The sequence below is a fragment of the Melanerpes formicivorus genome, unplaced genomic scaffold (genome assembly GCF_026170545.1).
Source record: "Melanerpes formicivorus ecotype bairdi unplaced genomic scaffold, bMelFor1.0.p_v2 SCAF_48, whole genome shotgun sequence".
Taxonomy (NCBI): Eukaryota; Metazoa; Chordata; class Aves; order Piciformes; family Picidae; genus Melanerpes; species Melanerpes formicivorus.
In genome coordinates, this window is record NW_027142400.1 from 3,212,947 (window position 1) to 3,230,522 (window position 17,576).

The following is a 17,576-nucleotide window of genomic DNA, read 5'->3' on the forward strand; positions in this document are numbered from 1 at the left end:
GATAAAGTAGCAAAAATGCTGGAACTCTTCTGCTTGATTTCCTGCTCTCTCTTCTCCTTAGGTACTTTGGGATACGTGATGGTGAGGAGATGGTTTTCCTGGGAAGCGTTCCCAAGATGAGGGTTCTGGTTCACACTTGTTCCCTTGAGAATACATCTGTGCTCCATTAGTCCTGGTGAATGGGATGATTGCGGAAGTCATGGTGACCCAGAAAGGAGGGGGGCCCAGTGATGCAGCAGGCCTAGATCTGCTTGTAAATACTACTGCTCATCCCAGCAGACTCTGCATCATTTAGGTGAACAAGTGCACTGGGCAGCCTAAGTGTTCATGCCTCACCAGCTTCCTGTTGGACAGAGACTGGAGAAATCTGTGTTCTCCTGGGCTGCAGTTTAGTGGTGTTCAGTGCTCCCAGCTCACCTCTGATGCCAGTGCAGGCTTGGAAAAGGAGGGCTGGGAAATGGCTGGCCTCTGGGAGCTCATTACTGGGTTCCTTCTCAGCTTCTGCTTGTGCAAATACAAGAGAGGCCCAGTAACAGCAAACTGGGGGAGTCAGTATTGCATAACCATGATGTTACATCAAAGGTACATGCAGGTGTAACTAGTTGGAGAAGAGGGTTACTCTACTACCAGAAAGTTCTGTCTCTGTCACCATGAGGGAAAGCATTTATATGCTGCTGGCCTGTGGAGTGCTCCTGAGGAACTATGTTGTTCAGATGCCAAAAGAGGGGAGCCAGATTGTGTTATTTCCTTTCTCCCTACGTGACAGCTTCAGAACTGGAATGAATCTGCATCAATATCAACACAAGGAACAAATAAACCTTGAATTAAATAGTCGAATGAAAATAATTCTCCTTACTGGAATCCAACCCTTTACCTGCCTGTCTCACCCAGGAGTTCTGTGTCCTTTAGAAGGCTGTTCAGGATGCACTGTTCTCCTCTGCTGCAGGGCAACAGCTTTGAACTCCAAGGTTAGCTGGGTGATATGCTGATAGAAATAAACATGGAAGCCAGCTGGGAGCACTGGCCTGTCAGGCATCTCACCATACCTGCATGTAGATTGCGCACAACTGTGCTTCCCTTGACAAGGAGCAGTCCCTTCCCATTATCTTCCCCCTTCGCCCTCAAACTCAAAGCTAACAGACGCCTGCTGGCATGCATCAGCTCTTCCTGGCACGGTCAGGCGACTCTGCTTGTACAGCCAGGTTTTTGGCAGAGCCAGGCATGTGGACTGCAAGGCAGGAAGAAGGGCTGTTTTTTGCCACCCCATGTGGACATGCAGTCAGAAAGGCCTTGCAGGTATGGTGGCTGTGAGATGCAGTGATGAGAAGCTGCCTGACTGCTCCTGACCCTGGGCACTCTGCAAGAGTGATATGCAGCCATGGCAACAGCACTGCATCATTCAAGCCCCTGAAGACCTCAGCCTGAAGTTATATTGATGGGGGCTGAGTGGGCCCATGCTAAATACTGTATTGTTTTGTAGTTCTTAAGAGGCTGATTTGCATGAATACTTCCAGTGGAGCTGTGGAGAATGTCTCCCCAGGTGTCTGGATAGCTGCAGGAAATGTGTGAGACCAGGACCCAGCAAGTTCAGAGCTTCTGCTCCCAGAGGTGCTGGCTGAGTGGCCAAAGCTACGTAAGTAGTGGAAGGAGCTTTTTCCATCTTTTTTTCTGAAAGCACGGATATTGATTCGGCACAAAACCCGTGTGCATACCTAGGTCTAGCCAACTAGGAGAAACTGTTCAACCTCCCTTTGAATTAGGCACCATGCAGGAAGGGGAAGTCTGCAGTGGGGTTTTCCTCTCTCTCTTGTTTTGCTTCGGTGGGGCTGTAGGCCCCTCCTTCCTTGAGTCAAAAGTATGTTAGCAGTGGTTACCCTTAACAGAATTGTCTGTAACATAGTGTTGCTGGTCCCTAGGCATGTGGAATGAACGTTTGTAATGACAAAATATTGTGATACAGAAGTTACTTTATTCCACATGGGGGGTGAGGAAGATGATGAGATAGTAGCCTCTCTGGTACTTTTCACATTGGTCCCCCATGCCCTTCAAAAATGCCCACAAAGCACTATTGCAGAATAATAAAAGTAAAATCAAGAGCTACCTTTTCATAGGAGGCAGCTGGATTTGGGAACCAAATCTGCTTGGAGAAAGAAGTGGAAGAAGCAGTAGCTTGCAAGGTAGAGAATGATTTCTTGGAGAAGGCTCCTCCCTTCCTGACCTTTTGCCATGAAAAGGCAATTTCCCAGAAGGTTCCAACTGCTTCCCTTGAAAGTTGCAGGTCGGAAATGCTCATTAGTGAGGATGTCAGTTCAATCAGGCTGTTTCAACAAAGCATGTAGGCTGGGATCTACAACTGATGGAGTGGAAAGGAAGGAGGGAAAGGAAAGGGTTTTTTAAGTACTTGCATTCAGTTCAACCTGTGACATCTATGTCATGTCATGCTCTTGTTGCAAGTGTCACAGTGTGGTTTAAATTATCTTAGCAAAATAGGCAATATACTTACATGGGACACAGACAAGAATCACCCACTTCAATACATTACTATGCAAAACCATGAGATGAGAAAGAGTTTTGATTACTTGTGTGGAGAAATCAAGTTTAACTAAGGTACCAGTTGCAGTGTCAGTATGTTCTCATGCTGTCTTTTTATGTCCTCATCAGATAAGGTGGAACCATTTAAGAAAATAGATAATACTTGAGTAGAATATGTAACTTACATGTACACAAAGCCTCACAGATAGGAAAGAGACTTCCATTTTTTACCACCCAGTGCTCCCAGGAGGATCCTTCCTTGACAAAATTTCCTCATTGATCTTAGTAGAACTTTAAAGAGAGAGAAAATTGCCCATTTTCAGTGGAGAGAGCAGATATTCACATGGTTATGGCTGATTACCAACCTGTGGACATGTCAGAGCAGGGACAGCAGTGCTAAACTACTTAAGGTTTCTTATGTAGGCTGTACCCTCCCTCAACGGGTTGCTGGCATTACATCCAGCCCCTGTGCATTGCTAGCATTATAGCAACACCAAGAGGCCCAGGTGGGCTGAGCACCTCACATAGGGCCTGTCCCAAAGCACTCACCAATGAAGCAAGCCATGGACAAAACGGAGGTGGCATGAGTGGCACTCAGCCCTGCAGCATGTCATCTAGCCCGAGGCTTTCTCCTGACCTTAGGAACTGTGCTGGGTCTTGTGCATTATTCTTCAGAGCATTTTCTGCCTCCAAGGGAATAAATATGCAAGGCTCAATGTTTCCTTCAGACTGAACAAGTGCCTTTGCACCTGCCAGCTACTTCTGTACCACTTCTGACAGAGGTGTATTGTATGAGTCAAGGTGCAACATGCTTCCCCAGGAGAAGAAAATGCGATTCTTCTGCATGATAAATCTCTGTGTGAGACATGATTTCTGCTTTGTAAGGAAACGGCTCCTCATTTCTCATGCAGTTTAATTTGGATTCTGCAAAGATTTACTGAGGGATAGGAAGAGATTTATGAAATGGCTGCAGTAGGAGATGGAAGCATCTGCTACAGTTGTAAGAGTGTGGTGGTACCTCCATGTTAGGGAGCTTCTGGCTGCCTGGATAAAGAGATTTCTCAAATAAATCCTTACTAATTTATTTCAGCAGCATTTCAGCACAAGTCCTTGGCCTGGCTTCTTTGGGAAGGACTGTGCTCATTTTAAAGGCTGATGTGTAAGGGGATTGTGCAAGCCAGTGGTAGGGTGGAAAACAGAACCATATGCCCCACATCTTCCCTCTGCTAAAAGTGTCACAGCTCCTTCCTAAGTAACAGTGCTTTCCTCATGCTAAGCAAGAATTTCCTCCAGAGCAAAGCTCTCACATGGCAGCATCCCATTGCCCACAAGTTCTTGCAGTACCTGGATGCAAATATTAGATAATGTTCACTGTGTCACAACTCATTACCAAATCAGAGCATGCAGCTATAGCACTGCTTAATGATTTTCTGAAACTTTAATTCATTTTATGCTGTAGCCATTTTCATTATTTAGCTTGATTAATTTTATACAGATTAAAAACATAAGTCAATCTCTTTGAAGCAGAAAAGTGGCATTTTAAAAAACTATATTCTATCTCAAGCCTATAAATACATCTGCCTCATAGAAATCAGCTGTTATGGTTGTTCTTGTAGCAGAGAGGATGACTCAAAGAGGCTTATGTTCTGCATTGTTTTTATTAGAGCTGAAAAAAATACCTCAAATTCCCTCAAATTAGAAGGGTCACTGACTATAGATAGATCCTCTGCTTTTTCCCCACCAGCTGAAACATGGCACTGGCTTTGGGTAGATTGGATTCCATGCAGTCACATTGTCTTGCACTTTCACAGAATACCAGCCAGCATTTGATTTCCTTGAGTAAAAATCAACAAAGCAGAAATACCACATAGGCCACTAATTGCTCAAAACATCACATAGCCAGTGGTTTCCTCTCTCCCTGCCCCACTTCATTATAGAGCACCTAAGAATGGTTGAATTCAATTACACACCCCAAAATAATATTAATAGACCATGAATAAGGCTGCAGAGTGACACAGTCAAAAAGCTAGGGAACCCAGTAGAATTAAGGCACTTTCTGAAGTCATTTCTTGTAGGATAAATGAAGTACTGAGTTTGGGGGTAAGGGACAGAGAATAGAGGTCCTAGCTGGGTCTCACAGGAGCATGGAGGTCACAAGCAGTGTCCCCAGCAGCCATGCTGGTACTTTTGCAGTTTGGCATAGTTATAAATGACCTGGAAAAAGGTCTGAGCACTTAGCTGAGGAAGTCTGCTGATGGCACAAAGTTGTTTGTGGCAGTGAGGATGGAGACAGATTGTAAAGAACTACAGAAAGACTTCATGGGTGAGTCCCTCTTATGAATGACCAACTGGGCAATGAAATGCAGGTGAAACACAGTGTAGATAGGGACAAAGGGCTGCCAGGGTGAGGGTAAGGGGGACAACTCTGTCAGGCAGTGTGAGCCAATGGCTGTCAGGTATCTGGTGTTGGGGAGGAAAGCTGTGCTCAGCAACAGCTCGCAGCAGCAGCTGCTCTAGGCTGAGAAACACTGCTGAGAGGAGCATTATCATCCTCTCCAAGGGAAGGACAAGCTTGTTCCTTTTCACAGGAGCTGTTTTAAACTTCCTAGTGGAGCGTGGCTAAATGGAGCTAATGTAGGAGCTCATGCCCAAAGTCCCTCTGTACCTTCCTGGCAGCGGAAGCACTGTGACACTTCAGAAATGTATAATGGCTGCTTGCTGCAAGTCAGTCAAGTTCCAGTTGTGTTTTCAACCATAGTAACAAGATTTATACTTCAAACTCCAGTGCTTCTTAACAGCACATTTGCCCACTTGTAAGATGGGAGGTTTTCATTACAACTTTGTTTCCTAAACATTTGAAAGCCTTTGAAATGCAGAGAGATTGCTCAGCTGTGTCCATAAACACTCAAATTATAACTGACTGGTTTTCTACCCTGCATTAATTCTCTGAGTATGTGTGCTGCTGTTTAGCAAGTGCAGCAGCAGTCCTGTGAGACTAATAATGGAAGAAGCCTCCTATGTGCAGTGCAGACTAGGGAGCTAAACCTTCTGGCTCCTTTGTCCACATTTGTGATGAACCAAGGAGAGCAACTTTTTAATTCAGTGCTTAAATTTCATTCCACCCCAAAACCAAGGACAACAACCACCATGATGCCAGGAGAGGCACTGCCAAGTAGCATCTTGGTGGCATGGATGCTGTGCAACCCCCTTTGTCCTGTGACTGCACCTCCCAGTCCATTTACCTGACCCAGGGCTTGGGCTCCAAGCAGGTGGCTGCATCAGGGAGCAGCCTAGTTCCCCCACTAGGAAGTTCAAGCAACCTCAGGTGATGGCAGGGTTCAACAGGAGCAGTTTGTTTTACAGGCATTAGGATTTTATCACGAGTTTAAGTGGCAGCTCTCTGCCTCAGGAACAGGTGACTCAGCAAAGGCTGGTGATGGTGCTGTGCCCTGCAGGGCACTCCGCAGCTGCAGGGAGTATCTGTTTCACTGCTCCTGATCACAGCTGCCCACAGCATTTCAACTTTTTCTCCTGATGACTATTAAATCCAACTCTTCCACTTCGTTTGGAAAAAAAAATGCAATAAACACACACTACAATTAGCATGCATTTTTTCAACAGCCCAGGCTAAAATCAGGCCTTATGTGCTTGGAATTTATTTAAAATAATTGCTATTTATGCCTTTTTTCTTTTTTTTTTTTGGCTTTTTACCAATCTAATCAGCATAATTTGGCTCTGCTGGAACAAATCTACAGGACTCTAGATCACGCAGATTAAACATGAACTAATTTAGTAGACTTCTGGATCCTTATGTCCACAGCTTTAGAAAAACCTGACAATGCCCATCAGTCTTCCCACAGGAAGAGAAAGACAGAACCCAGATGCACCAGAAAAATGTCCACAGATGCAGATATATGTGAGAAGTCTTTTCAAACAAACAAACCCCCCAACAGACAAACAAAACAAATGAACAAAACCAGAGACGGCAATTAGTATTTTTCTTCTTGTAGAATGATTTTGTTTGTGTGACTTCAGTTTGCTTGTTTCTGGAAATTAGACATGGTTCTGTAAGACCTAATGGTCATAAACCACCACAGAGTAAAAAGGAAAATATAGCAGAAGCGGAGGACAAATACTAAATTCACCCACGAGTTAGTCCAAGCACATCCAAAAGCCATGACGTCAGCAAAAAGAAAAAACTCTATCACCCTGGGAATGAAACCAAAAAATCACTTTGCCAATATGTGAAGCCTTCTTCACTCTGAAAGTCTTTTAAAACTTTCCTCAGAAGAAAACAATAACTTGATCATAAATGTTCCAGCAGATGATGAAGAACAATAACAGCTGCTCCAAAGCTCACAGCAAACAAAGGAAAGTTCCCAGTTGATTTGCTCACTCTTGAATGAGGTCCAAAATTCACAAAATGTCAGAGAAGAGGTAAAATCAGCTGTTGGCCTGCAAGAGTGGTGTTCACACAAGTAAGGAACTAGAATGGTCCATTAATTTTAAGTCCCTTCCAGCTGCTGCCACTGACAGGCGAGAGCCTAAAAGAATGCACTGTAAAAGTGGGTTCAGTGCTGGTCCTGAAGAAAGATGCTGCCTTTCCAGGCTCTGCATTTGATGGGATAACATGGACAAACTTGGAATTAGATCCATCATGCATAAGATGGCATTGTTAAATCACAGGTGCATTAAAGAAGTGGCTTTATGTTTCTGTTTGGGCTAGTCACACACAGTCAAGGTGCCTTCCTGATCCCTCCAGTACTGGTTTTACAGGAGCACTCTGTTGCATTCACTGGCACTGAGCTTATCAAGCTGTAGTCAGGGCTGATTGGGCTGGACAGGCTTTGGTCTTTGATCTGATCTGATTAACATCCCAGACTGTTTCACCTTCAGCAGTTACCCAGGGGATATCCATACATGAGAATGCTCTAATGATTTCCCTTTGTCATCACCACCTAAGGCTTTCCTTACCATGCAAGAGCAGGAGGCTGCCATGACTGCCTGGAGCCCCCCTTTTCATACCCAGTGCAATTAGAGATAATGAGGAAATTGAAACCAGTGGCATCAGAAATGCTTTTGGCTCATTATCTTTGAAATACACATAAAAGAGGCAAGACAGCTTCAAAAACGTGAAGAATGTCCTAGTGCTGGAGACTGATTTTCTCAGTGCAGCATTGATGCCATCCTGGCTGTTGGGGATTCATTGCCACAGAACCACAGCCAGAGCTGGCTTCTGGCACTGAGGCAGCAACAGGCCAAGCTCTGAGCAGCAGAGGTTGTGGTGTTGGCGCAGCCTTGCAAGGAATTTTGGTTCAGTTCAGCTACTCGTAGGGAACTGTGGTGCCATGGAGGGGGCAGCGTAAGCAGTGGGATTTGCTAGCAGAAGGACAAATTCCCCTTTCACCTCTTGAAGACTGGGAGCAAACCTGCTCAGCACAGCTTTGTGCCTTCCCCACAGTTCAGAACAGGTTTCAGTGGGGCACAGTAGCTGCAGAAAGTAAGCAGGAACTCACTGAATCCTAATAACGTCTGCTTCGCTTTCATATCTCTTCCCCCCACCACCACCTGCCAAAAAAAGAAGCATTTGGGAAGTCCCAGAGACTCTTTCCACAGAGTGCTGCTTAAAGTCAGTTTCAGTAAAAGATCACACTTCTCTGTGAATGAAGCTTTAATAGCAGACTTACTTAACAAGAAAATCAAGCTGAAGATAAAATTAACTCTGTTCCTGAGCCTTTCACTGGGTACATGTTTATTCTGTCTTTTCTCACAAAACTGTATAATCTTTTATGTGGGGGGAACCTGTGTTGCCTCATACCCTCTTGGCCAGGTACAATAAATACTCCTAAAAATAATCCTAATGAAGCTTGTGCAAACATGCACATTATAAGCATTCTCATTTCCCAAATTCCTGTCCCTGCCCCATGGAACTGAAATCAGGCTTTTTCCATGGCATGGGTAAAGCCTGTGCACAGGCTGAGCAGAGGCTCTGGATCCTAGTCCTTGCAGTTAAAATCCCTGTGGAATTTGTGTCAATGTATCCAAAGAGCTACTTGGAAATACAGCCCAGGGCTTAAAACCCCCTCCCTCATGCTATTTTTGAGCCCAAGCTTTAGCAGCTCTGAAGCATTTATTTAAATTGCACCCACAACTTTTCATTTTGGTCTCTTTTTAATGTGCCACTTCAAATTTCTTCCCCTTTCTGAGGCAGGGCTTGGGCAGTGCAGTGGCACATGCCCAAGAGCAGGAACAGTGCAAGGTGCTCTTGTAGCAGTGGCAACATGGGAATGACTTTCCCATGTCACAGCTTTGCAAATCTTGATAGGCATGGGGAAGGTCTGTTTGTCCTAAAAGACACGTTGGCACTTAGGCATATGTGAAGGCAATGCCAGCCAGCAGCCTTGGCTTTATCTCCTTAATCACCTTTATAGCTTCACCTGCCTGCATCATGTGCTGTGACTTCAGACCTTAGTTACGGACAGGGCTTTTTTTCATTAAAGGTTTTATCTGGGGGAAGCTAAGAGATTGTACCTTCACCACAAATAATCAAACTCCATCATTAATATGTACCTGTGAAGCAAAGGCTGAACAGCAACATAAAATGCCCCCCATGAGATGGATGTCCCCCAGAGGCAGTGCTGCTGTGAGCTGCAAGAACAGGAGGAGCACACATTCACTGTGCTCCTATGTCCCTATCACCTCTTGGGACACTGCAAGGAACTGATGCTATCCCACTGGAGGAATCATGTTTTCTCACCATGTGCCTCACCATGAGCAAGCAAGGAGGGAGGAGACAATTTCAGAAACCCAAGCCTCAGAGCTGAGCAGGCTTTTCTTTTCACTGAGGAAATTCTAAACCTCAGGAACATCAGCGCTGATTTGGGTAGAGAGCAGAGAGGCTGCTCCCCCTTGGGGAATAAATCCCTCTGGCTGCAGGGAAAATTTCTTGCAAATTCAAAACAAAACAAAAAAAAAATCAAGGAAAATGTGATTAACTGTACAGGAAAGCTTCAGCTGATGAAGCAAGGCCAGAGTCCCTGCTTGCTGCAGCCAAACCAGTCTCCATGTTTGACCTTGGACAGAACATTCAGGTCCAGCGTGGCACTATCATGGGCAAGGACTATGCAGTCAGTCAGCACAGGGCCAGGTACTGGTGCTGGTCCTGCTGCCTGAGCATTCTGCTGTTCATTTGTTATTCACATTAAGCTTTCTAACATGCTTGTTTATTAGTTACTGCTCTACAAAGGAAGCATGGACATGATGATTGATTATATGCCAAAAGCAAACTGAAGGGTGCTTTATGAAGTCCACATATTAGTGGTTTGTTCAGGAAATTAATATCTTTTAGAATGCTTATGTACCTTGAAACAAAGATCTGTCATAAATTACGTAGTTCAGGCCTACAGTTTGTATTTTTAAAAGCCAGGGAAGGATGCAATGCATTTCAGCCTTGTCTCTGCACAAAATAAGCACTCTGTGCCCTTCATCCACTGTGAAAGCAAAGTGTTTGGAGGTCTCTGGAGCAGAGTTGCAATAGCCAAGCTCAGCTGTAATGCATGCTGGCTGGAAGCCAGATGAGCTTCTGGTATTGCAGATTAAAGAGGCAGCAGTGTGAAGCAGCCAAGTGCATCCCCTGCTCCTCTCACCCACACCTCTCTGGCCTGGGTTGCACAGGGGCAATTTTTCAGTTTAGTAAAGAAAGTGTTCTCTTGTTTTTTTCCAGATCTTCACAAGACATAGCCTGCTCTCGATGTAAATATCAAGACTCTAAAAAAACTCTTACAGCACACAGAGCTAAATGAAAACCTCTCTTCCTTAGAGCTGGCACTGGTTAAAAACTCTTAATGAGTCTCTCTTATTCATAAGAGTGCTTTGTTTTTAAAAGCTTGCTGTCTCATATTTAAATAACACCTTTAAATGTGTCTTCTGCATCTTTTCAAATTTGCAACTTTGTTTTCCTCCCACTCTCCCAAGTCCATGTTACGGAGCATACATGAAATGGTCTTGCAGCTCCATCTCTCCAAGGGAAGTCCAACAACTCACTGAATGGCAACTAGGAGGAAATATCAGGGGATAGTAAATTAATGAGAAGAAAGGAAAATACCCAGAGACAAAAGTCAAAGCCAGCCTGTGCTTCCAATGGAAATCACTTAGTCCCATAGGCTCCCTGAAAATCTTACCCAAAGGAATCAATTCATACAACCATCTTTACTGGGCTTTCTCTCTAGCTTCTTTTAAGGTCCAGCCCAGCATCATGTAACATGAACAGCTTGCTACACCTGCATGATGCTGCTCCACATTCTGCCTTCCTGCAAAACACCAAAGAACTGACATTCTCTGTTAATTTTTTTGCAAGCAAGAACTATTATTTTAATTATAGGTTTTGATGTGATTTAATGTCACTCCTGTGCTTTCAAGCACCCTGCTGTGTGCTTTTGCAGAGCAGCAGTAGTATCCAAGCAGCAGTAAGATCTTTATAAACCCTTTGCCCTTGCTAAACAAAGAGGACTTTGATTTTATAGTAAAATTGCATTTGGTGACTACTTTATTTGCAGACTATCCTTTCCCTTCAGCCTACTAGAAAACTCTACCACTGACCTTCAAAGGCTTTTGAATTCCTGTCTAGCAAAGTATTTGCAAGGTAAGCACCTGATTTTCAACCTGTTTGTCAGACCTGCCATTGCTGGCCCCACCTCAGCATGTAACCTTCAACTGTGGAGTCCAAGCTTGCAGTCAGCACTTTTACCACCTGAGCTCTTTTAAATGCCTTTCAACTCTGTTGCAAATGGTAATACTGGTGATAGAGAGCGATTAAAGGCCAATGGGGGATGTCATAGGAACTACAGTATCTCTCTGCCAATATTTTCCAGGAGTCTATTTCCTCTTATACCAGGACATACTTTTTTTATTCTTGTTTTTAATTGATCCGCCTTATGCAAATACTTCTTATCAGCAGATAAATGCACCTGCACCACCAGGTATATGTGATTAAGGAGCCTGGGCTGAGGTGACACAGGGGTGGCACATGATACTGGCACATGGACTCATTCCATCTAAAAAGTTATTTGTACAAACTATAAGGAATGAACTACTAAACACAAATTACCCACTTAGCAGCTTTATAGAGCACCATTGAGTGGACCCTTCAGTGTGCCAGATCAGGACTGGGGCAGGGGGGAAATGTAGCTTAATCCCTTAAACTTCTGAGGCGAACAAAATAATAGGAATGTATATAATATAAAACTTCATGTCTATGCTCCAAGGTGCTATTATGTCACCCAGGAGTTCACAAACAATGCTTCCTTTCTCCTCAGTACAGTCATTTGGGGACCAGTTTCCAAGGCTGCCATGTAGCAAGTGTTTTTTCTCAATGAAACCATGTCCAGGATTTGGGCGTCACTGGAAATCTTCCCATTGACTACAGCTGCCACTGAATTAGCCCCTCATTTCTGTGGATGCCAAAGGAACAAGGATATGTAGTGCTCTGCAGCAGTGTTTTCTGAAAAGTATTTGGAGCACCCTTCCCTCTGGCAACCTTTAGTTTAGCAGATTAATCATCACGCAGGAACAAGAGTAGCTGAAAGATCTTCCACCTTCCTGCAATGAGTTAATTTTCTCCCCTGCTGTATCAGCCGTCATACATCTATATATATTGTCATTAGTTTCTTACCCTCCTCCAGCTCAGAGAGCTGCTTAATCACCGCTTGTCAACTCCTGCCTTGCCATATTTCTGCCTGCTCATTTAAATTCACTCCCTGGGCAGCTAGTAGTAAACCAGAGAGGCAATCAATAATCGTCCTTAACTGGAGCTCAGGCTGCAAGCGGAAGTGTTGTCTAAAACAACAGGAGGAGGACAAATCCTTGTTTCCTTCCCCTGGCACTGCTGACTGCACGTATGCACTGATTCACTTGTCAGCTTGCCATTAGCAGATGTGTTCTCTGGCCCAAAGCTTGTAAAGGAAGAGAGAGGAAAATCATGAACCTGGGCAAGCTGAACCTCCCCTCCAGGCAGGTCTCAGGACATGCTAAGCTTAGGGAGGGTTTGAGTGCCTGCAGTCTGTCCCCTTCCCCAGCACTGAGGAGGGTCCAGCACTGCCTGGCATGTCATGGTGCTGCAGCATCCCACAGGCAGGCTGTCACACCAAGGATTGCCCACAGTACTGTGGTGTCATGCCAGTGTCCCTGCTAAGGGCTGAGCCTTGTGATTGTCCTGCTCAGCGCTGAGTTCACCTCTGGTTTTTGCTGGTGCACTTCCCCACCAGCCCCATATTTCATAGTTTCATAGTTTCATAGTTTCATTCAGGGTTGGAAGGGACCACAAGGATCATCTAGTTCCAACCCCCCTGCCATGGGCAGGGACACCCCACACTAGATCAGGCTGGACAGAGCCTCATCCAGCCTGCTCTTAAACACCCCCAGGGACAGGGCCTCGACCACCTCCCTGGACAACACATTCCAGGGTTTCACCACTCTGATGGTGAAGAACCTCCTCCTCACATCTAGCCTGAATATCCCCACCTCCAGCTTCATTCCATTCCCCCTAGTCCTATCACTACCTGAGATCCTGAGAAGTCCCTCCCCAGCCTTCCTGTAGGCCCCCTTCAGATACTGGAAGGCCACAATTAGGTCACCTCGGAGCCTTCTCTTCTGCAGACTGAACAGCCCCAACTCCTTCAGTCTGTCCTCATAGGAGAGGAGCTCCAGCCCTCTGATCATCCTTGTGGCCCTTCTCTGGACACCTTCCAGCACCTCCACATCCCTCTTGTAATAGGGGCTCCAGAACTGGACACAGTACTCCAGGTGGGGTCCCACCAGGGCTGAGTAGAGGGGGAGGATGACCTCCCTCGACCTGCTGACCACACTTCTCCTGATGCAGCCCAGGATCTGATTGGCTTTGCGGGCTGCAAGTGCACATTGAGAGCTCATGTTGAGCTTTTTGTCCACCAGCACCCCCAAGTCTCTCTCCTCAGGGCTACTTTCCAGCCAGTCACTGCCCAGCCTGGATTTGTGCTTGGGATTGCCTCGACCCTGCAGGACCCTGCACTTGCTCTTATTGAACTTCATAAGGTTGGCTTGTGCCCACCTCTCTAGTGGCTACAAATGCTGATGTCTTGTTAAATACAGTAAAAAGGCATCCAGCCATGTGGAATGGGCTTGCATAACAGCTGTTTTATCCCAGAGGCATTTCGATAATCACTGCATTAATTGTGTCCCAGTTTGAACATTTTAGCACAGCAAAACTAAAAGCAGTATCTGTCTTATGCACTTGCATTTTAAGGCCACTTAAGCATACAAAGCCATGAGAAGTGTTTTTCTTTCCAGCCTTCTCTGCTTGGGATCCTGTGTGTGTCTACAAGTGTTTCCATGTCTTCCTCTTATCACAACATTTTCTAGATACAGTAGGATAGTGGACATATCTGTTGTATTTAATGCCAGTCTGTAGGATGCATCTTCTCCAGTTTTATCCTCATCTGTCTCTGTAAGCCCTCAAAAATCCATGTTCAAAACTTCTTAGATGTTCCCAAGTTCCCCTACAGAGAAAAGTTAGGCAAATTAACATCATGGAATGATGTTTTCCTTATAGACACACCTTTTAGGGAAAATTCAAATTAGAAATAATCTATTATCAAACAAGCAGTATACTTCCTTTGAGTACAACAGGCACTCCATACTAGGAGCTGGGAGAGTGACAGAAATTGGGAACTGGAAAATACAGCAGGTTTTCACTCCTGATTATTCATGGAGATGGTTTAGTGGTAGACTTGGGAATGTTAGGTTTACAGTTGGACTTCATGATCTTAAAGGTATTTTCCAACCTAAATGATTCTATGACTGCACTTCATCACAATAGCCTGAAATGTCTTGGTTGCTTGGTGGGCTCTGCTTGTTTCAGTAGCCTAGTTTGTTCTGTGTTGCACTTTCTAGATGTAGATGCCACTTAATTATTATGATTTTATTTTTAGTTTATCGCTTGTACTCTGACCATTGTTGCTGGCCCAAACTTGGCATGACAATTCTCCTACAAACCACAGAGACAGTTAGGCAAGAAGTCACTTCCAAAGACATTCGACTGTAGAAATGTGATCCAACAGCTGCAAGAAATGGAAGAAGAGAATATTGTAGGAAAAGAGTAAATGAAATGGATGGTTACACAGACTGCTCAAAACATCCTTTCATTCTGGTCAGGTATTAGTCTTGTCTCCAATGATTACATGTCTTCTACTAAAGCAGCCCTAAGAAACATGGTTCTCTGTCTTCCTTCTCCAAATGTGATCTAACATCTTCTAACTTGACACTGGAAGCTGGGAAGAGGAACCAATGCTGCCAGATTTGCAGCTGCCTAGGTGGAGAGAAAAAATAATAATCAAACAATCCAAGCTGATCCATTCCTGTCTCACCATCATCATCTGTTAGCAGAGAGACACTGATTGTCTACATTGCCCTGTCCTACACACCCTGAAAGCAGAGACCTGCACACACAGATGAATCTGGTCAACACTTTTAACATATTTTCCTTCTGCTTCCATCCTTTCTTGCAACAAATCAGCCCCCTGGATGGCTCATGCTGCAGAAGTACTCCACTGCAACAGCATCTAGATGCAACCATAGTTTGAGAGATGCTACCATGGTGCTAGCTGGAAGAAAATATGTCTTGTCAACTCCATTCTCAGATGACAATGTGTCATATGAATCATTGTCATCCCAGCCAGAGAGCACTCAGTGTGAAGGAGAATAAAGAAGATAAGGAGTTCAGAAGAGCACGTGCAGCCCACTCTAATTATTCCCATCTCTAACAAGTCAATGAAAAAAGTGTGAAGCTGAAGAAGGCACACTTCATTCCCTGACACAGCAAGAGGAAGGCTGTGTCAGCAAAACAAAGCTTTGAAAGAAGTATAGAAAGTTGAGTCTGAAGCTGTGCTGGCCACACTGCATCCTTGAGTGACTTTGGATAAAGCAAACCTCTCTTCTGCGACATGGGCATGGTGCCTCCTTTCATGTACTTTTGCCCATCTGGATTTGGTGGTGTTCAAAGTTCTGCTGGTAGATGACTGTGCTCTGCTCAGTGCAGCAGAGCTCCCACCTTAGGCAGAAATCCCCAAAACCTAAATTACATTCTGCATGGACTATGCTGCCCTTTATTAAATGCAGCAGCAAGAAGGCAAGAGGCTCTATAGCAGGCTGAAGATAACTAGAGGTACTCTCTAGGATCAGGAGATACCTGTTAGGAGATTGAAAGTGTCCTGTTTAGTGCCCTTTCTCCAATACAATTGTCACTCCTGTTCAAGAATACCACTTTTTCTATTCTTCCTTCTTGTGTCCACTTTGAAGGGCCTGTGACATTACAGCAAACTGGTAGAGAATGAGAGCATCCAGGCAGTTTTAAGTCAAACCATGCAGTTAAGGGTCTTTTCCCTCTCATTCTGTCAGCCAGGCATACTTATGACCATGTTCTGTTAATGCCTTCTGCTGTGGAGCAAAAGCATCATCTCAAACCCTGATTCAGGGCCTCCATGTCTGGGAAGGAAGAGGTATTTCACAGCCTGATTCAGAACCCCCTGATGCACAGGACTGTGGCTTGTTCCACTCCTGAATCACACTGTTGTGCTCTGATTCAAATTCTCCTGGTCCAGCAGGGAAGTGGGACCACAACTCAGATGTTGTTCACAGGAGGATGATTCAGGACTCCTGTGGACTACAGCTGGGGTGATTTCTCCATCTCTGCTTCTCTGCTACCTACTGGGGGACATGGCTACTGCCTGGGTACTTGAGATGAGCTGTTCTGAGATGCACCTTAAACCAGAGCAAATCAAAGAAGCTGTATGTTCAGACTGAACTGGGCTGAAGTTGTCCCGTGGATAGATGGATGCTAATCCACCTCTGGTGATCACTGCACTTTCAACCTGTTGCAAGAACCTGCCTGGCATGGCCCCTCTTTCTGAGCTGTTGCCAGGTCTTGTTCTGCAGACACTGCTGGATTGATGCCCTTTGCATCCTCCCTTGAAGAATTCAATGAGCTTTTTCAGCATCAGCAGCTCAGGGCTGCTGGGTTTTGTACCTTGTGCTTACACTTATGGGACCTGACAGTGGCTCTTTAATTCTTAATCCTTCTGAGAAGCAGACTCTGTGTTCCTTCCAACTTGGATCAGCCTAGACCTCATTAGCTTTTCTTACCCGGGTATGCCTAGACAAGGTGGCAGACATACAGGCCTGGGAAAGGTTGTGGTCCTCCACTATAGTGTTACTGCATTCAAGGCCTGTGAATTTTACACTAAATTGGAACTGAACTCCTTGGTTTAACCTCTTTGGCTTCCTTGGCATTTCTGATTTCCCTTGGTATGTTTTATGTTTTTGTCCTTTCAGATTTCCATTTATGTTCAGCATGAAGGTTATGGTGGACCACAGGGCTGTCCAAGGGCCCTTATTCTCAGCACTAGGGGGTGTTGACTGGGCCCCAATCCTCCATCTGGGGAGGAGCAACATGTTGCTCATCTGTACATGCTGAGATAGAGTTGGACCACCCTTCTCTTGTGATCTCAAATCTGCAAACCACATTTAGTTGCCCAAATATCTGGGCAAAGATAAAACTAATTTCATTTTAGGATTTAAAAGACGAAAGAAGAAAGGAAAGGGCAAAGGCAGGGGCAAGGACAAGAAGAAAAAAAAGAGAAGAGAAAAAAAAGAAAAAAATAAAAACGAAAAGAAAAGAGAAAAGAAAAAAGAAAATAGAAGAGAAGAAAAGAGAAGAGAAGAAAAGAAAAGAAAAGAGAAGAGAAGAAAAGAAAAGAAAAAAGAAAAGAAAAGAAAAGAAAAGAGAAAAGAAAAGAGAGAAAAGAAAAGAAAAGAAAAAAGAAAAGAAAAGAAAAGAAAAGAAAAGAAAAGAAAAGAAAAGAAAAGAAAAGAAAAGAAAAGAAAAGAAAAGAAAAGAAAAGAAAAGAAAAGAAAAGAAAAGAAAAGAAAAGAGAAAAGAAAAGAAAAGAAAAGAAAAGAAAAGAAAAGAAAAGAAAAGAAAAGAAAAGAAAAGAAAAGAAAAGAAAAGAAAAGAA

At 44.4% G+C, this 17,576-nt stretch overlaps 1 protein-coding gene across 6 annotated transcripts in view; it reads left to right on the forward strand.

Moving 5' to 3' along the window:
- Positions 1-17,188, forward strand: part of TRMT61A (tRNA methyltransferase 61A) — a 57,202-nt gene extending 40,014 nt beyond the window's left edge. For 2 of the 6 annotated variants that reach the window (XR_010989959.1, XM_068160212.1), the window contains exons 5-6: positions 11,088-11,173; positions 14,496-16,980. Coding sequence is in view for 4 of the 6 variants with exons in the window: in XM_068160212.1 (XP_068016313.1) it covers positions 11,088-11,129 (42 nt within the window). In the remaining 2 variants the exon portion in view is untranslated. Of the gene's footprint in view, positions 1-11,087; positions 11,174-14,495 lie in introns of all 6 variants that reach the window. The other 4 variants (XR_010989960.1, XM_068160213.1, XM_068160210.1 and 1 more) reach the window with 2 other exon arrangements.
- The last annotated feature ends 388 nt before the right edge of the window (positions 17,189-17,576 follow it).